Below are 23,716 nucleotides of genomic sequence, written 5' to 3' on the forward strand. Positions count from 1 at the left end.
CTTGGGTACCAAACTGTCACCTTTTTGCTCCATTTTTCCTTTTTGCATCGAAGCATATGCCCAGTCCATCTCCATTTAAGTTGATCTATACGTGATAGAATATCCGTTAGTTTGGTTTTGTGCCGTATATCTGTACTTCTGACTCTATCTTTTAGCTTCAAACCTAGCATGCTTCTTTCCATCCCTTTCTGGCATCTTTCTAGTTTTTCCCTATGGTTTTTCGTAAGGGCCCAGGTTTCACAGCCATATGTTATGCAGGGTAGGATGCAGGTATCAAAAGTCTTCTTTTTGATCTTTATGCTCACTAAGGTATTAAGTAAATTATAATTATACGAACATTAACTTCCCGAGTTTTAGGTTATTTACAGATAACATTCAAAAATCAGTGATGCAGTTAAAAATGCACAAACAAAATAATATTGTCCAAGCCCAAAGTGACCTACCCTACAAGAGTACCTACAACCAAATGTTTGCATGCATTTGACAATCCTTCGATCCGCAAAGCTGACTCAAACTGAATAGAGTGCCTCTGTAGTTAGCCTCCTGTGTAGGTACCTCCTTGGAACTGAGCAGTTGTCCCGGCTATTGTATTCAAAGACGGAGACAGGTCAATTTCGTCCATTTGAATTTATGCTTCAAATTCAGCTGTGTCGTGTACTGTGTAACCAAGGCAGGTAAATCAAGAAGCAGAGGGTTAGCTAGGTATACCTACAGTTGGTTTTGCGAAAATGACAGGCCAATGTAATAGGTTTAGAGCGATATAAGCTTTTCAAAGCATTCATATTCATTTAGTTATTTCATATCGGTCGGATGGCGTAGTGGTTAGTGGCCCTGACTGCTATGCCGGAGGTCCCGGGTTCGATTCCCGGCTGGGGCAGATATTTGTTTAAAGACAGATATTTGTACTCGGGTCTTGGGTGTTGATATTTATATTTAGTATCTATCTATCTATGTATTTGTGTAGATATATCAGCTGTCCGGCACCCATAACACAGGTTCTGCCTAGCTTGGGGTCGGATGGCCGTGTGTGAGATGTCCCCACATATTATTATTATTATTGTTATATACCTATGTGCTTATGGTAGAATAGAACTTTAATAGGTACTTGCAAACCTTGGTAACCTACCTTAAAACGTAAAATTAATTATCACTGATATGTGGAAAGGATTTAAGGCAATGCCTAAGACTATGTATGGCGTCATAATTAGTCATTAGTTCATAAGAAGATAATCCAATAGATAAGGATTTTTCTCATTTCGAGATAACACTTTCACACTACAGACTGCGTCGTGCTAATTAAAAAAGTACTTACCTACCGTACTAACATTACAGTAATTTTATCTTGAAAGTAAGTTCAATTTATAGTATGTGTTCCGAATCATGAAAGACATAGAACGGGAATACATTCTGAGGTATTTTTGACCTAGTAAAATAATATGTTTTATGATAATTGCCTACAATGTAACAGGTTGTTAAGATTATTAAAGGGTGTGTGCAACGGTGTAAATCAGTTTACTGTAGCTAACCATCAAGCTCGTAGAGAGAAGCACTAATTCGAATGCGTATTTTTGTTGATTGCAAAGTTATGGACCCAAACAATAATATACACTCGCGTGCAATGAAAATGTTCCAGGGACATAGCACTACATGGCAATGGTAAGTGGACTCTTTCATTGCTCACAAGTGTATTATTATCAAGAGTCTAATAGAGTTTTCGATTAAAAAAAATTACCTGCATAAAAAACTAGCCTGATCTATATCCTAATTCCAGTATAAAGAAGGCAGAGTACATTAATTACCAGCAGCACTGCTCCGTTCATTGCCCTCCGTCGAGACAAGCGTCCACGTCCTTAGAACGGAAGATACGTCAGCATCATGATCAGTGAGTACTGCTCCTGAAATTTCAGGACATTTTGTTTCTACAAACAAACAGTGTAATAAGCGTTGAAGATAACAATTCTACTGAAACAAGTGCAATTCACTCATCACCATCAGCCACACTTGCAATTAATCAAAGCTAGTGTAAGTAACGACCGAATGGCGTAGTGGTTAGTGACCCTGACTACTGAGTCGATGGTCCCGGGTTCGATTCCCGGCTGGGGCAAATATTTGTTTAAACACAGATATTTGTTCTCGGGTCTTGGATGTGCCCGTAAAATGGCAATAGGCCCGCCCCCTATTACATTGGGACTAACATAACACTCTGGCGTAAAGTGGGTGCAGCAATGCACCTCTGCCTACCCCGCAAGGGAGTACATTAGTACAAGGCGTGAGTGCGTGTTTCTTTTTTTTTTTTTTTGTAAGTAAATAGCACAGAGCCAAACACTTCAAAAATCTGTCTTTCTCTATGCGATGGTGATAATGTTTTTCTAAATCCAACCTTTTTACCTTATACACGGGAAAATTGCAGCAGTAAACACGGTTATTCCAACAAAAAACCTACGGGGGAGCCGGGTAACCACCTCACCCGGTCCGGACACTACTCCCTGCACATAAACCACCGGCTCCTATATCATCACGGCGTTCAGGGATGCTCTAATAAATAATTAGCATCCACCGTGTCATTTTCAGACGCAGCCACTAACAAGGCTCAAAGCACGGACCCCTCCCCGCTACCCCGCCTCTTCCCCCTCAACTTCTTAACACCGTGTGATTAATTTATCTTTAATTAAACGTCTACCTTGAAACGATTTAGATCTTTTGCACTAACTAAATAAATAACGGCGGTTAACCTTCTACGTACAAGATGATCCGCTACGGGGTAACCGGAAATTTCACTGTGCGTTCTCTAAACTTTGTAATTATGCCTACCAGCCAAAATAACATGATCCAAAATTTTACAGATTATTACAAAAGATCGGTCGCACAATTATTAATGGCTATTGGGATTTGAGGTTATTTTGTACGGTGATAAAATTAAGTAATCCGAAAATAAACAGGCCAGATCAAACCGCAAAGTAATGGCTGACCAGACTTTTACACAAACAACCACTAGCCCATTTAAATTTCAATTTCATAGTACCTTACTTACATCCCAATGTATAATAATATCAGCAGGGCTACGTTGTATACTCTACTAATCATTTGCACACGTTATATGTTTAGATATTACTCACATGCACACTCACACCTACACAAGGAACAGTCGATAATTTGCACGACGAGAATAAACGTCTGCGATGAACATTTCCAGCGTTCTTTTTTCAAAATACAATTTAAACGGTGAAAAAGGGAGTAATAAACTAAGTTGTGCGAGACATACTGGCCGGCTATAACGCCTCGGCTCTAAGATGAAAAATAAAGATAAATGCAATCAAAACGGGAAGGATTGGCGGGAGCGCTCCGAGCTCGTCTCTGTGCCTGAAGATGAAAGGTGAGTCCACCGCCGCCGCCTCATTAAATGCACTATTAGTCGACAACATCGATAACCACTCGCCCAGACAAAACAACGCCCCTACGTACTGGGATATCCAGCCAGTAATTATGGAAACTTGGGCCGTTTTCTAATTTGAAGATAAAGGTTTCTTCCCTTTATTCAGTGAACTATTATTTGCCATTAAGTACTTAAATAGTACCTACGTTTATGTTTCAGCGAGCTGGTGCCACATGCGTTGCCGCGACTCAGCATCGTGCCACCCTGCAGTACTAGCTCCAGTGTTGACGCTCTCACGACGAAAAGTGTCAAGCCTTCGTTATCACATGGCGAGTATGTTACCATTTGACCTGACTAAACTCGGATTATGATTCCCTATTATAAAAATATTATACCCTCCTATAACTATTATTGAAGTTCAAATGTTTTAACCACTTAACTAAAATAATTTGCTAGCTTAAAATTTGCAAAGCGTTGCACTTATAAATTAATATTTCAATAGCATTGTAACACAATAATGTAATCCAAGTGGAACTAATGTGAAGTTTTAGATTATTTCAGTAATAATTGGTGGCATTTGTTTCAGTGAATCGATGACGGTGCTCCTGTCTGCGTTTTATGCGAAATTGTTAATAGTTTTAGGGATCGCGCTGCCCGTTACCAGCACTATACAGAATGAGCTGTACACTAATTTATCTTCCGATGTGAGTATTTCGGATAAAAACTTACTTAAGTACTATTTACTTGTATAACCTGAATAAAGTCTAAACCAAGTTTTCACGGATTACGGAAGTTTACTATTTGAAAGCATTAAATTGAACCTCCGTTTAAGATCCGTTAACCTCCGTTGCTTTTGGTAAGACCGTTAGTTTTCAATCCAATATTATGTAATGTAACTACTTAACTAGACCCTGTAAAATTATGCATAAGTATTTATATTTACCTTTCAGATTTTTACGATGTACCTGTACATAGTTAGCATGACTTTTCTGGCCTATACATTTTACCACCTTCGCATTTCGTCAAAACCCAAAAACCGTAAGTTTTTCCAGAATGTACTAAAAGATTTATCCTACTATAGAAATAACAGAGCATTTACATTACACAGATAAACAGATTTCATCATAATAAAATAAACCGTCATAATCGTCCACTGCTGGACACTTCCCAAGATTTTTCCTTTTGTTTCTGCAAAAGAGAAGGACCCAGCTGAAGAGTTTTCCAGCTGTATTGTCCGACTAATGTTCTAGTTTTCAAGCTTTAAAACGAATCAACTTCCAAGCAAAACGTTTCATTTAACATCTGATTAGTAACTATTTCACGCAAGAGCTTAGGTATTAGATTTCAGTTTAAAACCTAAGTCCCCGAAACTTTACAATTAATTCTACACTAATACACTGGCGAGCAGTGAAAAAGTTCTAGTGAATTTAGCACAAAATTACTACTTAAACGGATAAAGATAGCTTAATTACGCCATAAACAATAGTTTAGTACCTACCTTTAGCAGCGCATACCATAAATAACTAAAAACGTAAAAATTGAGCCGTTTGGTGTCAGCGTTTTCGGGTGGAACTTTTACATTGCTCGCGATTGTAAGAGACTTTTAACTAAGTAATATTCTAACCAAAAAACTGATTGCAGAAAATCTAAAACGCACGCGGTACGGAAGCTTCTACCTGCACATGGGGGTGGCGGGGTTCAGCGTGGGCTCCATCATCTACTCGTGCCTGCAGGTGGGCGGGTACTTCGACCTGCGCGGCGACTGTCGCCTGCTTGTCGTGGCGCTGAAGCCGGCCCTGAGGATACTGTTTACGGTCGCGCAGACTGTCTTCATATTCTCTTATACCGATGTGAGTGTGAGCGGTTTAAAGGGAGAGATTTAGTTAGAACTAACAGAGTATCGCGAACCCAGGCCTTAGAATGTTTTCGTTCGGAAGCCTGTTTGCGGTCCATTATGTCATTTTTGACCATTTCGTTCATCTATCAAAGTTTCAGTAAGAATAATTTAAGTAAAAATATAGGTACATAGTTAAGTAAAAATTAGTTACTTGATTAGTAATATAACATAATGTTTGTAGTTTGTTAAAAATATCTGTTTATATGTTTCCATCGAGAGTATTTAAAAAATTATATTATTATAGGGGTAGGGCTTCCTACTTAGTAACTTATTATCGCTTGCGGAGGAAAACAGTTCCTACTTTGCTTACCAGAATGAACTGTTCGTGGAAGTTGTTATCCGAGGTAATAAATATGCTAACAGCGTCGCATAGAACATAAGCCTATGTAACTGTTAGTACCTAAGTAAGTATATACTTCCGAGGTACGGCCATGTTTTGTCGTCCGCCTGAAAGGATACTTTATGTAAAGTACCTAGGTATATTCAACTACATGAGTGACCTACGTATCCTTGTCTCCTCTATTTCCTTGTGATAAGGTCTAATAGTTCAGAAACATTACAAGTATGTACGTACATGTAAAGTACTTTAATGGGAGTATCACGCATCTCTACTTTATGAAAAGGTAGTTTATTTTATATTTATTCACTGAATGGTGTGATAAGTACATAGGTATAGTGCTAATAATTTTACACGAGATTTAGGATTAAGGTAAATTTCCTTCCGTGTTTTTATAGAGTAGGTAAATATTAGGATAAATAAAAATATTTTTAGTACCATCGGGGAAATCAATGATGAGTCATAGACATAAACATATTAAAATTTATTTTCGCTATAATGATAGGATAATTATGATCTGGAGTAGCCCTGTAATAGAACCTGTATACTAATATACTTAATTATTTATCCAACTCTTCTTCCCAGATCTTAGACCCAATGCGGGGCATCGTGCTCCACCGCTTCGGCCTCATGCACCTCATCGCCACCAATGTGTGCGAGTGGCTCAACGTGGTCGTCCAGGAAACAAGAGACGACATCATAACAGTCGCCTACGACCGCCCCGCTATGCAGCGCTACGCCAACATCACTGGACCCCCAAAAATAACCTACGAAACCAATTACACACAAGATGATCTATCTCAAAACGCCACTCAGAATATCACAGATTTACTCGCCAACCTGAGTGCCAGCGAGACGTGGACGTGTAACGTGACTGATATGATCGCGCCATTAATAAGAAGCGCCAATCCGTATTTACGACCGTGCGGGGTGGAATACAGCTTGCTATGCTCCGTCATTATTGCAGTTATTTGGAACGATATTTGCACTGTGCCCGGAACGGTATGTATCCTGCCAACGTAGTAAGTTTGTGCTACTGTTCTACAAAGACTATTTCTAAGATCAGGCAACTTTATCAGGCTATGAATGATGTTGTAGTATAGTAGTAGGTGAAATGATAATGCCATAGAAAATGTACTCCTTTCTAATTGTTTATTGAATAAACATTTTTCTTTCAGAAATCGTATAAAGCACAGCTTGCCGCTAATGCAACGCTAGATTCTCAAAACAAAGGCTACAGCAAATTTAAAGCCAACAACCATTACTCGGTAGACTGCGGCAGTGCTCATAAGGGCTTGTTCATGGGAGTGGCTGTGTTGGCGGGGACCATCGTCAGTCTGATGCTCTTCAACGGCTTATTCCACAATAAAAAGCATGTGGAGCTTGCTTTATTACAGGTACAAATGAAACTTGATTTCAGACCTATTTTTTCTCTCAATACCTCTTATATAGTACTTACCTCTCAGAACATTGTATCGTTCGGTCAGCACCTTATACACAATGTATGGATAAATACAGGAAGATAAAACCGAAACAACCGTTTCTCCATATAAGCAAGTAGGTATATCAAGCCGACTTTAGCATTTTAGGGTCTGTAATTCCCTTAAGCCTCGATCCTATTCCGCCAAGATGAACTGTTAGCCTGAGTAACCATTAGCAGTCGCCATCATGATCATAAGACATAGGAAGACATCATCATCATCATCATCAATTAAACAATCTCAACCAAATCCACAGATAAACATCTGGGAGACGATCCTGTTCCTCCTGATGGCGGCGGGCTCGGCGGCGTGCATCCGGCGCATGCGCACGCTGCGGCTGCGGCGCGCCGTGCCCGCGCTGCCGCTGGAGCACGCGCTGCTGCTGGTCACGCAGTGCGGCGTCTACCTGTACTACCTGTTCCAGATCATCGGCGCCGGGTTTCTTATACATCGGTACCCTGAGGCTAGACGGGCCACCAGGTATGAGTCCTAAAACCTCTACTGTAAGAAACGCTTCTACTCAATCCCTCCTTTCTAACTATACGCGTATACGCATTCATCAAAATAAGTAATGTAACCAACGAATAGTAAAAGAGTCATGCTTTATCACCAAGCGTGCCATTCCATTCCAATGCCAAAGTCGCTTAAGCAGCCATCATCACGATGCATAACGTCCCGACTGCTGCTGCACGGGTCACCTTCCAATGAAGGACCTCAATCATCAAAATCGGTTCAGTATGTTTAAAACCCCGTAACCTACGATTAGTAAAAGAATCATGCTTTCATTACCAAGCGTACCATTCCATCACGTCCCGACTGCTGGTCCACGGTCTCCGTTTATGACGTCCCGACTGCTGGTGCATGGGTATCCGTCCTATAAAGGTAGGGTCCCCTGCCGGCGGCGGGCTCGGCGGCGTGCATCCGGCGCATGCGCACGCTGCGGCTGCGGCGCGCCGTGCCCGCGCTGCCGCTGGAGCACGCGCTGCTGCTGGTCACGCAGTGCGGCGTCTACCTGTACTACCTGTTCCAGATCATCGGCGCCGGGTTTCTTATACACCGGTACCCGGAGGCTAGACGGGCCACCAGGTATGAGTCGGAATTATTATTTATTTAATAACCAACTGCTAAAGAAGAGATACTGTAAGACTGTCACGTGTGGCCGACCGAAGGTCGCTCTATGACTATCTCGTGTGCCGTTTGCACGACAACTCTCGTTCGTTAGTTTTTATTCAGTATACATAGAGTAACCAGAGATATAGAGTAACCCTCCAGTTACATGGCACCCTTGGATTTTCATCAGCATCAGCCGTGTGCCACAGTCGTAGGTAAACCCACGTAATGTGTAGTAGGACTGCTTAGTTTAAAAACTGCGCTTGGTGATAAAAGCTACACTACAACTAAAGTTGTTTGTAGGTGATCGGCTCAGCGATCCGGATTTAGAAATCGTGAAGTGGTAATCTAAAGAAATCTAATTGGCCTCTAAAATATTTGCCAAATACACACAAATGTGCATGTGCAATAACTGCGGATACTTATTGACTTAAACATTACACTATCACTAATGAGTATCATCTATATTATACGTATATGTAGATAATGCATAATGAGAATGAGAACCTAAGTAATTAGTTAGCGATGATCGTGATATCTCAGTTTAGAACATACTATTACGTAAAGGATAAATCTACACCTACCTAGCAATTTCTCCGAAAACTTAGATACGTCTCAGCTGTTAGCAAATTTATTTTTCCTTGGGAGGACCCTTATCGCTGCGCTGAAGCACCAAACCCCGTCTCCAGGACCAAATAAGCAGCTTTCACCCTATGAGTAACAATGAACTTATTCTATCTGTTACAGAATAATCTCCCCCCTATGCGCGGTGGTCCAGAGCTCGTTCCAGACCCTACTCGTGCTGGACGCCTGGTCGCGGCGCTGCGGCGGCGCCAGCCGGCCCGGCCGCCAGCTGGTCACCTTCTTGTTAGTGGGCAACTTCGCGCTCTGGCTGCTCAATAGAGTCAAGAACTCTCGTGCTGAGTTTCATCCTTTACAGGTAGGTATTATTAATGAATAGGAACTCGAAATAAGGTCCAATTACAGGTCATGGTATCATTGGAAATTGCGAGGCTGACCGATTAGCGAGAATGGGGTCGAATATCCTACCTATAGGACCACAACCATTTATTGCTCTGGCACCAAAGGCAATAAGGCAATGTCTTACAGATAAAACACTATCCGAACACAATCAGGAGTGGCGAAACCGGTTAGACTGTAGACAAACTAAAGCGTTCATTCCATCACACAACTATAAATTTACACGCTACTTACTCAACCTGTCCCGTAGTAATATATCATTAATGGTAGGATTAATAACAGGACACTGTTGCGTGAATAAACACTTATATACCATAGGTAACTCAACTAGTCCCTTATGTAGGACATGTAAGGAAGTAGATGAGACGGTTGAACACATTCTGTTAGCTTGTCCACCTACTACAGAAACAAGATTATCTATTCTTGGACCAACAGAGCGCCTATCTCAGCTATTGGAACACCCAGGCTTGCTACTCCAGTTTACTCGGGAGCTAGGCTGGCTGCGCTGAAATCAAGGGGATATGTACAAAGGTTCGTACGGGGTGAAGTTCACGTACAGGAACTTCACCCCCTACCAGAATAGAATAGAATAGAATAAGGTCCAGGTAACACTTTATCTACGGATGTAGATATGTAATAAGGATACAAGGAAATATGTTTATAATGTACCTAATCTCTAATCTTTTATCTCACGGAATTCTGACAGTTATCAATTTTTGACATGTCAGAGATCACAAACCTTTTTTGGCTGGGTACAATACGAGTCTGAATATCAGTTGTATCCGGACAATTTATATTTTTAAATATTTAGAATGATGGTCTTTACGTTAGGCGCTAAAGAACTACGAGGACGCTTCTTACTGGGAGAGAGAAAGTCTGACTCTTGTGCTCTGTCAGATGGAGCCGCTTCCTGGGAAGGGCCAGGTTGTGGCTCCATAACGTTTATAAAAATCAACAAACTATCACAACGCGAAAGGTCAACGATAAGAAACCGGCCAAGTGCCAGTTGGACTCGCGCACTGAGGGTTCCATACAAGTCTACTTACTTACCTGAGATATTTTTCCTTTTAATTTCATCATTATGTACATCTATATGAAATATTAGCTTGATATCTTTAACCGTTTCTGAGAAAAAGGGTGGTGACAGACAGACGGACAACAATAAGGGTTCCCTTTTTCCTTTTCAGGTACGGAACTCTAAAAAAGAAAAGTAACAATCGGATCAATCGTTTCCGAGATATTCGTGGACAAACATACATACCAACAAACATATAAACATACTTATACAATAAAAAATTTCATATTTGTTTATTAGGCTTAATGGATTGTCATATGTTAATATGGTGCAGTTCCAATAATCTTACATAAGTACCTATATACCGAACATATTATGTACTTACCGAATTGAGAATCTTTTATTTGAAATCGATTAAAAAGGTTTGTTATCCCTGAATTTAGTAGCAAGTGATGCCATGCTAAAGAATAAAATAAAGTAATTAAAATTAATTCGATACAATGGTCGTGAGTCGTGATTTTACTTAATATTATAAATGCGAAAGTTTGTGAGTATGTGTTTATGTATGTATGTGTGTACCTTTGTTACTTCTTCACGTCAAAACAACTGAACCGATTTTAATGAAATTTTGAATGGAGTTAGCTGACACCCTGGATTAACACATAATACCTTATGGGTTAATCCAGGGAATTCCGCGATAAAAAGTAGCCTTTTTATCGCGGAATTCCCACGGGAAAACTAATTAAGGTGAAGCGAAGCTCGTGGCAACAGCTAGTATTGAAGTATTTGTTATTTTTGTATTACCTACTTCACTTGAGCAAGTAAATATTTAGATTTATGTTTTTCTATGAAAACATTTAAAAAAAAATGCCTTTAAATGGATCCAAATTTTACCTTTTTTCGGTGAAGAGCTTTTTTAGTGGTATCACTAATGAAATGTCAGAATTCCGCGGAATTAAAAATTAGAGTGTACGTATAATACAACTCAATGTACCTAGACTCTTGAGTTCATTATTATATCGGCCCAACCTGCCTACTTATTACCTACTCAATCTAATGCTTTCTAGTGAGAAATGCTGCAAAATCTAGTCAATTTCTCACGTTCAGTTTAAGTACTTATATTAATCATGATGATACTATTACAGATGGAGTTCTACGGCGTGTGGGCGTGGACGTTGATCACGCACGTGTCCGTGCCGCTGCTCGTCTGCTACCGTTTCCAGGCCACCGTCTGCTTCTATGAGATCTGGAAGAATTCCTACAAGCAGAGCAAGGATACTAGGAACGAACTAGATTTTGACGATATAGAATTAAAGAATCATGTTGCTTAGAATTTTATTTGCACGCCTTTTGTTGGACCCTTAGAAAATCTGTAATTTTCAATGCGGCAGCGAAACAATGAACAACGATAAAACTGTAGTTAAGTAAGTTAGTAAGGTGGATTCGATTAGTAAGGTAGATGCTGACCCGAAAATAACCCGATTTCAAGTCAGTACAGTGGCGGGAAATCAGCGCATATGAAGTCAGTCGGGTCAGCGCTCACTTTTTTAGTAGAAATAAGCGACGCGACAGTTTTTCACGGAAAATGCTTGATTATCGATTATACTGTCGCAGTTATTTGCAAATGCGACGATGCGACGCGACGTCGCATCGCATTGTAAAAGCCTTCGGTAGCAGTTGGCAACACTGGCCCTGGCCATTGACTGACGTTAGTAGTTCATTTATCTACTCTATGGGTTTATGGACATTAGTTGACAGTTGACAGCATCTGTCACTCGAATTGTGTACAAAACTGGAAATTTTTATTATTTTTTATCAGAAAAACGTTAAAAAGTAAGGGTATTATCATAAAAATATGGCTTCTGCAATGGACGTAGATGATGAAGAAGTCGAGATGGCTTCCTCCAGCAGTGGAAAGGGTGATAAGAAAAGATTTGAAGTAAAAAAGGTAACCTCTCAAATAACGCCAAATCATTCAGCCTGTTCATCGCATTTCTATTGTCTTAATATTTTTTCCTTATTTACAGTGGAATGCCGTAGCTCTCTGGGCCTGGGGTATGTATTCCATCAACTCGGTCACTTAATTATAATAAAATTTGTAAATAATTTAAATTTTATTTATGATGCCATTATTTACTGTTACAACTGTAAACAAAATAAATGCTTGCATCAATAATAATTTTAATCGTTTCATTTCTCTATCTTTCCAGATATTGTTGTCGACAACTGTGCTATATGCCGTAATCACATAATGGATCTCTGTATTGAGTGCCAAGCTAACCAAGCCTCTGCCACCAGTGAAGAATGCACAGTAGCCTGGGGTGTATGCAATGTGAGATATTTTCACTATTTTAAGTTTCCCATCTATGCAATCATTTGTATTGATTATATGGAATATGTTCCCAAGGAAATATCTTTATCAGAACTTCTATCCTTGTGAGGCCCTAGTTATTCAATTTTGAATACTTTCAAATATTATTAAGTATGTATTATAATGATATTAAAAAATATATGGTTTTTATATGTTATTACCTTTTTTAGCATGCTTTCCACTTCCACTGCATCTCTCGTTGGCTGAAAACTCGGCAAGTCTGTCCATTAGACAATAGAGAGTGGGAATTCCAAAAGTGAGTACTATTGTACCTAATTTTAATTACCTATATATTTATTATTAATCATCTTTTAGAATATACTTAACAGAAATTGAGAATTATGAAGGATAATTAAATTGGCTTTGCTGGTTATCAAACATCTGAACTCATCCAAATCTACCTACATACCTGTTTCCATGGAATATCCTTTACATCAGGTGTAGTCAACATGAACTGGTCATTTGTACCTATTAGTTTAGTTGATTATAATAATAAAATTGCTAACCATGTTTTTATATTTCAGGTATGGACACTAAGCCACTTCTTCAGATGAAAAGCCAGTTGTCGCCTCCCCATTTAAATAATGGACTTACAATGTCTCTTTGCATTAAGTTCTAAATAAACAAACTCAAAGTACTAAATTTTTCATTAATAACTTCAGACTCTTGTAAAATTTGATAATGTAATAAAAATGCAAACCTAAAACCACATCCACTATTCTGCTTTAATTAACCTTAGCTTAGTCAATCTCATCTTCAACTAAACATATTTTTTTTCAAGGAAAAAAATAAAAATAGGTTTGGAAAGAAACTGGAGGCATTTTATTGTGATATTTAATAAATGAAAATATTTCATAATGGCTTATTTATCAACAATATGCGACTTGTTTCGTCTATTGAATTTTATACATTCACTATTCCATGTTGGAATATCACATGTGTAAGTAACAAATTACTAGCAGTTATATGTATCTTACATTTTATATAAATACATAAGTACTTAGACAATGCCATTCTTGCACGCATTATCTCGCGTTGTCTTAACTGAAACGGATAAAATAGGTCCAGCGAATTAATCTAAGCCACATGAGTACTTGCGTATGATTGAATTTAAAAGTAATAAAAAGTTGCAGCCATCAGCTATAATGAGAACGTATATGTAGCACTCAAAGTACGCGATATTCATTATGAATTTTTCTAAATGCCTACAATATACAGCTTGGGCCACAAAACGAAACTACTCAAAGTACCTACAAGTTTATCTAAGTACTTACTAGAAGTTATTTGTGTAGAGGTGCCCAATTTTATAAACCATTCCCATAAAACTTATTGATGTGACTAAACAAAAGTTGCAATTTTAACTTCGGAGATGAAGAACTGATGATCGAGTACAGGATTGGCTTACAATCATGTAGCAGTCGAGAAATTTCATTTCAAAATTAAAATGCGCTGATTTTTTTGCTTGTGCAAGATGCTTTACATGGAGAATGCAGAAGATTTTTTTTACATAACCTACCTATTTATCTATATTTATCCTAAGTAGGTAGGTACCTAACTTTAACTAACTTTGATTTTACAAAATTAATCCGTAATATGTTGGTACTTTTGTTCTCTACAGCTACGACCCAAAATTACTAACAAATTACAAATTTGGACAATTCTTGATCTAAAGTAGGTAAACACCATAATAGATGGCCCCCCCACTTCAGAAAAAAACTTAATAATAGTCAATATTTCGAAACAAAATTAAACTATTAAATTGTATTTATCATAGTGTATTCTAAATGAAGACTTTCGGTTCGAGATACTTTTGTGGCCAAATAACTACGTACTTACATTCTCTCAAGTTTTCAGAACTTATTCTCAAAATATTTGCGACAAATTTACATTATTTACATAGATACATAAATAAAATGTATTGGAAGTTATCTGTATCACGGTTAATATACAAAAGAGATTTTTGATCGATATCCAGTCTCGATACAAAAAATAAATAACATAAACATACTAATAGGCCAAAAGTAAAATGTGTGTAGAGTGACCTATTTTAGTACTTCATAGTCTAGTACCTACTAAATCGATCAGCTTCGATTCTGTCAATTATGCGTGTAACATAACTACCTCGCTTCATAGGACACTCAGTTTTAAAGTCTTTTTAGTCAATTACAGAAATCGTTATACTAGTCATGTGTTTTATAAAAGCCCCTATGCTTAAATTTGGGCATTTTATTTTGATATTTACTAATTTGTTTCTAAACGGTATTTTAAATTTATTTGCCTAATCTTCAAGCTAAATCCATGAAGATGAAATCACCTATCTTAACCGTGAACATCGTTAAAAGTAGAAGTAGAACTAACCTTGTTAAACTAAGAAAATTAAAATTTCAGTTAATGTAACAAAGTTTTTGGCAGTTATGTTTACAATTAAGTCCATTCATAATATTTCAATAAAATAGGTATACTACAACAAACCTAAATAAAACATAGGATTTTTAAAAGGATAAATAGGCATAATTTAAATTGATTGTTCACTTTCAAATATTTAAAAAGTCAATTAAAGGTTTCCTAATCATGTATATCACAAAGTAAGAGGCATAAGCGTTTCAGGAATAAAGGGTGAAAACAAATTCTTTTGTGCTAATAAAAATAATATTCATTAACCGCCATCCTAATTGAAGCTACATTCCGTCATACTAGGTGAGAAGTCCAGCTAGACACGCAACACTCAAACATAAGTTTACATCACAAATAATAAATAACCTACTCATAAAATCATACAGAGAATTAAACTAATCGAATCACGGTGGAAAAATAATCATAAGGTAGTTGCGGCTGTCAGTCCCCAGGGTTCGGGAAGTCGATGGTGCGGCTCTCGTTGCCGAAGATGAGCCGGAGCCGCTTCATGGGCGGCAGCGGGCGCGGGCTGTGGTTGCGGCGGCGCTCCTTGGACCGGCGGCGCTTCTTGAGGCGGCGCGCCGTGTCGGGGTCGACGCCCTCGAGCCGCAGCACCTCGTACTCGGGCGCCTCCCCGCAGTCCTCCTCCTCGGCCGCGGGGCTGCGCTTCACCCGCAGCGTCAGCTTCAGCCCGCGCCGCGGCGGCGTGCACGGGCACGACGAGCTCTTGTTCGACTTGTCCGCCAGCCACTCCTCGCCGCCCTTCGGCACGTCCGCCTTGCTACCCTTACTCTTCTCTTTCTCTTTACATTCACTAGGATTTACATTTTCTCTATAGTCAAAAATCTCACTTTTCATTAGGTCAGCTTGGTGCTTCTCTTCATTCTGCTGTTCGCGGATGGGGTTCCCGTCGGGGACTTCGACTTTTGCTTCCACTGGCGTTTCTAATTTGTTGAACTGTAAAGGTTCAGCAAGAGAATGATTATTTTCTGTAATACTCTGTATCCCATTTTCTGAAATGTTTAAGCTACTATCTTCAGTCACGCGTCCATCAGTCACATCTTTAGAGGGAGGTTCAACTTTAATACTTATGTTATTTTCATGAGTGCTATTATCTGCATTATGTGAAGAGTTAGTTTCGAGACATTTTGGTTCCTTTGAATCTGAATTTGTTTTGTTAGTTTTAGTTTTGGTGTGTGGAGAGGGGGTACTAGATTCAAGAAGTCTTTTGTGGCTTCTGAGCACTATTCCTGTGTGTGAGTCTCGACTGCTGCGCGAGCTGGTGGTGCTGCCGCAGCGCGCGGGGGCGGCGCGGCGCGAAGCCCCGCCCCCCACGCTCCCCGGGCCCGCCCCCGCCCCCGCGCCCACCGGCCCCGCCACCCCATTGGCCGCGCGCCCGCTGTCCGTCCGCCGACGTAGCCGCTCTCCTCTACTAGATGCCGATGACTCCCGGCTCCTCTCACCCTGTGCAGAACCATCCATCACATCAGCTATGCAACCTTGGGCTATTAGCATCTCTGCATCATATTTTGTGAGCCCTTTTTGTTTCATTTCTTTCATACTCAGAGGGGAAACTATGTTATTTGAATTAGGTCTATTAGATATTCGAGTCTTCTCGGCAGTTTTTTCAGTAACAGTTTTTGTTGTTTGCTTGGCTTTAGTTCTGTTAATTCTGTTATCTGTCTCTCTAAATCTATACCTAGTGGATTGTTCTTCATTAGACGGATTTTTTACAGAAAATGCTCCTTTGCCTCGTCTTTCACATGTTTCACATTCACAATAACTGTTGCCATTTCCAAAAAAGTCTTCTCCATAAAAGCATGTTACCTCTTCACCTGGATCAATATCTCGAAGCACACGAACAAAAGCTTTACCACGGTCAGTAGACTCAAAAGTACAGTTAGGCCTGCAATCATGGTTGATGTAGGCAGCAGGCCCCAGCCACAGCTGGGCACAGTTCTTTCTGCAGCTGTACATTACTGAGAAATCATTTTTACCCTGATGAAGGAGCTGCTTCTCTTCCTCTTCTGTCATCTCAGCAATACAGCCAACTAAAAAATCTATTCTCTCATGTTTGAAAAACTTTTTGGTTGTTGAAATTTTAGCTCCTACACCCCCTTCTAACGAATATCTGTAGCAGGGCTCAATGACAAAGCCAGCCTTTTTATCAAATACTCGTAAATACCGATATATCTGTAATGAAAACAATACACAATCAGTTTAATTATAATACAAAACATTCTTCAATCATGCAATTAAAATTTAATGCTACCAATAAACCAAGTTGAAGAACTGATCATAACGTTTTTTTTTTCATTTTTAAATGCTAAATATTTCAGATTCTAATGAAACCTTGAAACAAGAATATACTAACATGTTCCCGAAGTTTGGTTTGTTGATGTTTGTTTTTGCTAAAATGTCTCGGCATCCAGTCTGCATTGGCCAGCTTGTTGTAGGCTTTGTTGTAATCTTGAGTCTGTATGAACTCTTTGATGATATTTTTCAGTTCCTCCTTATTGGTTTTGAGGGGTCTAAACCTGAGGTTCATCTTGTGGGTGTTGATGCCGAGGTAGGGGTCGACGATGAGCGCCGTGGCGAGGTCGTCGTACTCCGACAGCTCCCGCGGCGTCATGCCCATCGGCTGCATCTTGTGCAGCACTTGCCTGCCTGGGTACGACGTCGTCCCAACAACCATTCTGGATACCTGGATAACAAAGGACGCGGTCACTTAACAACGCCGACTCATCTCACTCTCGCGTTATAACGGGCGGCTTTACTAAAATCATTTCAAACATAAACTATCACTAGCAACAAAACCAGACAGCGGATTAAACATTATACGTAAAAATTGGTAATAAACTACGGAATAGCGTAAAAATTGTTGAGGAATAACATGGCGGCCATCCACGAACCCCGAGATAGTACACGTCAATTTTTGGGACCAAAATATATTATAAACGACGAGCGTATTTTTTATTATTCAAGGTGTAGCCACTTATAGCTAGGTTTACTTACTTTTAACACTGTAAACACTTAATAATCATGGTTTCGTCGAACACAAATCAACTTCAACTCTTCTCTGAACGACATCCACCACTGAATTCTAAATTATATTTAATAACATAAATTGGACTCATAACGTAGGCAGTAATCATTTATGAGTTAAAACTTGTATGCTAGCTCGTTTTAGGATTCTACAAATAATTTCTAAAGCAAACACTCAAAATTATTTTAATGTCTCAAAGGAAAGCTGAAAAACAACCATGTTTTTTCTCCATTTCATTTCAGTTTTTTTTACTGTGTGATTCGCATTTCGTACTATGCAAAATGTTTATTGAGATAAGAGAATATTCGGTTTGTCAGTGCCGCTGCCGTAATGTGTTTGGATAAACGAAACGACGCACATCGTCTGTGTTGTGATGGAATGTGGAATCAAGGAGTATGAGTACCAAAGTTATTATTCGAAGCAATAGAGTTCATACAACATAGTTTCCAAGGTACTATTAAAGATAGGTACTAAAAATAAACGGGTGATGTGTATGTGCAATGTGTGCTTCCTAATATTACATTACATGCTAGAAGCTAAAAATCAGTGCTGTAGTGTAAAACAATACACATCTATTTTTTGAGGTTGTTAAGATAAGCTCTCACATGTCTGAAAACTATTTGTTGGTTGTATTGTACCTCGTTATTTCTTTCTATTTTATTTTATTGTAGTGTTTTGCGTGTGTGCTGCATGGCACTGAATAGATAACTTTTCCTTATGAAGTAGTTATTATTCTGATCTGCATGCTCGTTTTGGTCGACTTTATTATTCTGAGGTCAGAGCAGAACACTGTACTAAAATATTTTGGATAATAGTGGTCTGTGCAGTAACAGAATAGAATCGAATCGAAATGTCAATGTCAAATAAGTTATACCTACTGTTTGTGCTTGCCTCAAATGTATTTCAAAAATACAAAAAACTTTTTAATTAATATAGGCAATTTTAAAGGTGCTTTACATAGAACGTGTAAACCTGTAAATATTCTGAACTGTCTGCTATATAATTCTTAAGGTAATAATATGTTCTTTCAATACACATCCGTACATTCAAAACTATTGACTACAACTTACAAGAGGTTATCGCTGTCTGAGATATATTTAAAGATAATAAATGAAGTACTCATCGCTCATTAGTCCATAATATTAAGTGCGTTATCTTATCAAACTTTTGTATTAATTACATGCATTCATTAGAATAAACAGGACCCAATCTATTATACGTTTTAGCCACGACACGAGGGCGACTAGTGAGGCGAGTGGTCGTTACTGAAAATAAGGTGCATGGTACAGCCACTCCAGATAACTAACCGGAAAGATATTTCTCTCAAGTCTACAAGTTTTTTTCCTCTTCACATTATACATTGTATGTTAGATACAAAATAGGTCAGACTATTGTGTAATGTGTAATCATGGTGTAACTACCTTTAACTTTATTTTAATTTACAACTGTTATGTTATTATGATAATAATGAGAAATTCATTTACAGTATATTAAAGAAGGATTTAAATATGGCACATGGAAGTAGTGCAAGTAATTTCAAGAATGGTTTGATAGATTTCACAGCAGGATCATTAGGTGAGTAAATCTTCAATGTCTACCTGTGGTTTACAAATATGTAATATGAAAACCTTCAATAACAACAACAACAAATATTTCAGGTGGAGTGGCTGTTGTATATGTTGGACAACCACTTGACACAGTAAAAGTGAAAATGCAAACATTTCCACATCTTTATAAGGGCATGTATGACTGCTTGAAACAAACACTAAAGAATGACGGTATTGTGAGAGGGCTCTATGCTGGAACCACTCCGGCAATTATAGCGAATGTAGCAGAAAACTCAGTACTCTTTGCAGCCTACGGATATTGCCAAAAATTTGTGTGTCGACTAAATGGAACAGAGGTATGATTGTTATATGTTATTTATTTAAATTGGTTTAAGTGCTACTGTTCTGCATCAGGTCAAAAATGACCAAACTTTTACACACTTGTGCTTATGATCAGATTGTTTAGGCTCTATTCTTAAATTACTAAATTTTTATACACTTATTTTAATGAATGTCCCTGCTGTCATGAAAATTATGTAATGATAAAAAATATATAAGACCATAGCTGTGCAGTGAAGCTTATCCAATCATATCCCAGATATCAGAGACAGTTAAAAATCTACTGTGTGTGACGTACCAACGGATCTAAGAGGTTAAATTTAATATTTTTTAAAGTAAAAATCTATAATTTCAGAAGGTAGAACAACTGTCGATGCTGGGTAATGCATCAGCGGGATTCCTGGCCGCATTCTTCTCATCCTTCACCCTGTGCCCGACGGAGCTGATCAAGTGTCAGCTGCAAGCCATGCGGGAGGTTGGCGGGAGCGGCGTTCAAACTGCTGTATGATGAATTTTTGGGTTTGTGTATAGATTAAGCCAAGTCCCAGTTTTGTGACCATTTAACAACGCAGTATAAATTAACTTGTCTAAGGCACAATTTACAACAATATTGTTGGAAATAGCCAAACCTTAGATCACGACATTCACGACTTATCTGTTAGTTACTATGAACTGATATCAATTGTTTTTATTAATCATTATAAATAGCCCTTTATTTTTAATCTTATCACTAAAATTTAAAGCTAATCTTTTAATTACTAGTTCTTTAACTAATCTTGTTGTATCTTTTTGTTTAGGTGAAAATAACACCGGTCCAACTGACTCAACAAATATTTAGGCAATATGGAATCCAAGGCTTGTTCCGGGGGCTCGTCCCCACCATTATGAGAGAAATGCCAGGATATTTCTTCTTTTTTGGAGGATATGAAGGTAATATAATACACAACTACACATAACATATTGATTTTATAAGGCTGTGTTCACATCATAGTAGGCAAGCCGTTTGTCATGGACTGAATTCGGTACATAATTAATTTCATATATTTTTCTGTCACTCACAATAACAATTCGCTTACTGTGATGCCTCGTAAGGGACTATGAAGCGTTATTTCGGACACCCCGGGAAAAAATTGCCGAGGTCGTCTTACGTTCAATAAATGATATTCCATTCTATTCAGTGTCAGTAGTCACTGGCGATCTCCCATCTGTCTGGGCGCATACGGCTGATGTAACCAGCCCAGTTCCACTTCAGCTTGGCGGTCTGTGACAATAATAATTTATTATGTAAGTAAACTAAACTACATTTTACGTTTACTTTCCAGGAACGAGAGAACTATTAGCGAAACCGGGTCAATCTAAAGACGACATAGGCTTTGTGAGGACAATGATCGCCGGGGCAGTGGGCGGGCTCGTGCTGTGGACAGTCATATTCCCCTCTGACGTCATTAAGTCCAGGATTCAAATATCGAACAAGAGTCAGAAGTTCCTGACGGTTGGCTATGATATTGTTAAAAATGAAGGTATGCTGTTGTCTTTATTTTTAATTATCTCGTTGTCTGCTAGAAAGCCTAGAAAACACAATCACACGATACGCCAGGGCTAGTTGGATTTTAGTTAGTGGAGTCTTTGTGGATGAATCTTTGGATGAGAAAGGCTTTCACGTAATCCTCCCAGAGTTACCGGTTTCACCGACACTGAAGAAGAAGAAGGTGCTTTAGTACACTGACTGATAAAAGCACCATATCGGCTCGGGGTTCGACTCCCAGAGTACCTAGATAGTTGTATTTACATACATACATACATAATAAATATTATAAGTTAAATATCAGTGATGTTAACATTACGACATGTCAATTATAAGTATAATAACATTATTCCTTATTTAATTTACAGGCGCGCTTGCATTGTACAACGGGCTGAAACCAACTCTAGTAAGAACCATTCCGGCCACAGCAGTTCTATTCGTTGTTTACGAATATTCCAAGAAGTTGATGCATCAGTCATTTGGAGATTAACAAAAAGAAATTAAAGATGAAAAACAAACCAAACTGGGTTGTTAATACCAAATTATGTGCGTTAAGTACTTAGGTAGGTAATAGTAATAGTGTAAGCAGACTGTGATGATACCATTACCATAGAACTCTGTACAAAACAGTAATTTTTTATTTATCTGACTTGTTATTACAAATGTAAATGCATTTATTGTTGATCATTTATTTATCAAGTAAGTAGTGCTGTGCTGATACAAACTTACGAATAAAATTTATTTTAAAATTATAGATTTTCTTTAGCACCCTGTTTAGTCTTATTATGTAGGTAGAGGAAAGGAGGAGGAAAAGACAGGCATATTTCCAATAAAGATGCAAACCATTCAGTGGCGCTGTCCTTGCTTCACTTTCACAGTTACTTTTTTTTCTATGTACCCATATGTGTACCATATTGTGTTGTGGTACCACTGTGTGGTAAGGTGTGGTACCTAAGTGTGGTACCATCAAATCAAAGAGAAGTAGGTACTGCACCTTGCATCTAATCATAGAACAACGCATACTCGGGTTTCCAAAGACTACTCTCGCTCAATCCATCAAATTGATGTCTGTCATTTTCAATTTCTATTTGTTATGAATTTTCGTGACCACAATAAATTATTCGAGGCTTTATCCACTTGCAATGTCTGACGACGACGACGAATACCAAGTCCAGAACATACATCGATACGTTCGAAAATCATACAAGAAAAATAACAAAAGGGAGAACGAGATGGATTGTTTCAAGCAGGACTTGTTTAGTGGCCAGTCTGGGGGCTGCTGTGATGCTAAGTTGAATGACCCTTCGAAGAGCCCTAGGGTTCTATTGGACGAGGAGTCAGACCTGCGCGGTGCAAAGCCGCGGCCTCCTCAGGGCTGCAGTTGCTATCGGGGCCCGGAGACTGACGGCGAAATCATCAACATCCTTCACAAAAAGTGTCCCGTGATCAACTTGGCACAACAACAGCTAGTGAGGATTATCAACGAAACTGAACACCTGCTGTCGGACAGTCAAACTAAGTAGGTATCTATCGAAATATTTATGATTTAAACTAAGTACCTATCTAAACCTCAGTACATTCAAACTAAGTAACTACCTAACTAAACCTACCTGTGGAAACCTATACCTGTCGAAACCTCAGTAAATTCAAACTGAGTAGGTACCTATCGCCTGCTGCGTACCTACCTAGTAGTAGTCGCCTATGCCGTACGTACCTAGCTACCTAGGTGTTTTTATTCTCTGTGCACGCGTTACCTACCGAATACAAGCTACAGTAGTTTGTTCAACATACCTACGAGTCTAGGGGAGAACAACACAGAATTTACCTAGGAATATAAATAATATTAAAAAGAAACCTACCTCACAACCCAATAATATACCTACCCTCTTCTACTTGGACCATTTCAGATCAATTTACAATTTCCTATGCAAATGCAAGGAGGTCCTGAGAGATGGCAACCCGAAGATGCAGGTCACTCTGCTCGTCCTCATAGTTCTGGCATTCCTTGCTGGTGTTTTCTTCGGAGCGGCCACATGCAGCTCATTCCCTGGCCGCTTTGATAGCCCCATCCTCGTTTGCGTCGAAAGTTACTTGAATCGCAAGTATCGCGACGAGTTTCGTAGCATAACTTAAGATTGTGTGAGCCTGGAATTCTTGTTACTTCTAAGCCCTTTTACGAATGTAAATATAATTTATTATTTGACTGAGCTATTTTGTATTATTCAGTGTGGAATTAGAATCCTAGTAAGTATATAGTAATATTTATTTTATTTTGTGAATTTGAATCCTCTCCTGTTCCT

The 23,716-nt window shown here is 38.8% G+C and overlaps 5 protein-coding genes across 9 annotated transcripts; 4 read left to right on the plus strand and 1 right to left on the minus strand.

The window, feature by feature from the left end:
* The first annotated feature begins 2,764 nt into the window (after window positions 1–2,764).
* Window positions 2,765–11,532, plus strand: LOC105398046 (proton channel OtopLc). Its single transcript, XM_038111864.2, has 10 exons — window positions 2,765–3,373; window positions 3,593–3,706; window positions 3,960–4,077; window positions 4,324–4,411; window positions 5,015–5,223; window positions 6,193–6,609; window positions 6,786–7,004; window positions 7,345–7,568; window positions 8,946–9,138; window positions 11,340–11,532. The coding sequence occupies exons 1-10, from the start codon at window positions 3,291–3,293 to the stop codon at window positions 11,523–11,525; spliced, it is 1,851 nt and encodes a 616-aa protein (XP_037967792.2). The 5' UTR covers window positions 2,765–3,290; the 3' UTR covers window positions 11,526–11,532.
* A 405-nt stretch (window positions 11,533–11,937) lies between these two features.
* Window positions 11,938–13,202, plus strand: LOC105397966 (RING-box protein 1A). The gene is made up of 5 exons (XM_011569998.3): window positions 11,938–12,142; window positions 12,222–12,249; window positions 12,405–12,526; window positions 12,736–12,821; window positions 13,090–13,202. The coding sequence occupies exons 1-5, from the start codon at window positions 12,050–12,052 to the stop codon at window positions 13,100–13,102; spliced, it is 342 nt and encodes a 113-aa protein (XP_011568300.1). The 5' UTR covers window positions 11,938–12,049; the 3' UTR covers window positions 13,103–13,202.
* A 166-nt stretch (window positions 13,203–13,368) lies between these two features.
* On the minus strand, window positions 13,369–18,301 carry LOC105397967 (histone-lysine N-methyltransferase Suv4-20). Its single transcript, XM_038111861.2, has 3 exons — window positions 17,975–18,301; window positions 17,334–17,663; window positions 13,369–17,152 (listed from the first exon to the last, which is right to left on the minus strand). The coding sequence occupies exons 2-3, from the start codon at window positions 17,652–17,654 to the stop codon at window positions 15,401–15,403; spliced, it is 2,073 nt and encodes a 690-aa protein (XP_037967789.2). The 5' UTR covers window positions 17,655–17,663; window positions 17,975–18,301; the 3' UTR covers window positions 13,369–15,400.
* Window positions 18,302–18,889: 588 nt separating this feature from the next.
* LOC105397968 (mitochondrial ornithine transporter 1) lies at window positions 18,890–22,168 on the plus strand. 5 transcript variants are annotated; one of them, XM_038111865.2, is made up of 8 exons: window positions 18,913–19,016; window positions 19,232–19,387; window positions 19,492–19,580; window positions 19,664–19,908; window positions 20,247–20,393; window positions 20,689–20,821; window positions 21,214–21,411; window positions 21,785–22,168. In XM_038111865.2, exons 3-8 carry the CDS (start codon window positions 19,514–19,516, stop codon window positions 21,904–21,906), a joined length of 912 nt encoding a protein of 303 aa, XP_037967793.2. In that variant the 5' UTR covers window positions 18,913–19,016; window positions 19,232–19,387; window positions 19,492–19,513; the 3' UTR covers window positions 21,907–22,168. The 5 variants fall into 5 exon arrangements, with proteins under 5 accessions (XP_011568304.3, XP_037967793.2, XP_011568302.3 ...); XM_011570002.3 differs by lacking the exon at window positions 19,232–19,387 and having other exon boundaries at window positions 18,890–19,016; XM_011570000.3 differs by lacking the exon at window positions 18,913–19,016 and having other exon boundaries at window positions 19,137–19,281.
* Window positions 22,169–22,299: 131 nt separating this feature from the next.
* On the plus strand, window positions 22,300–23,624 carry LOC105397970. Its single transcript, XM_011570006.3, has 2 exons — window positions 22,300–22,935; window positions 23,324–23,624. Exons 1-2 carry the CDS (start codon window positions 22,559–22,561, stop codon window positions 23,547–23,549), a joined length of 603 nt encoding a protein of 200 aa, XP_011568308.2. The 5' UTR covers window positions 22,300–22,558; the 3' UTR covers window positions 23,550–23,624.
* The last annotated feature ends 92 nt before the right edge of the window (window positions 23,625–23,716 follow it).

The sequence above is a fragment of the Plutella xylostella genome, chromosome 13, assembly GCF_932276165.1.
Source record: "Plutella xylostella chromosome 13, ilPluXylo3.1, whole genome shotgun sequence".
Taxonomy (NCBI): Eukaryota; Metazoa; Arthropoda; class Insecta; order Lepidoptera; family Plutellidae; genus Plutella; species Plutella xylostella.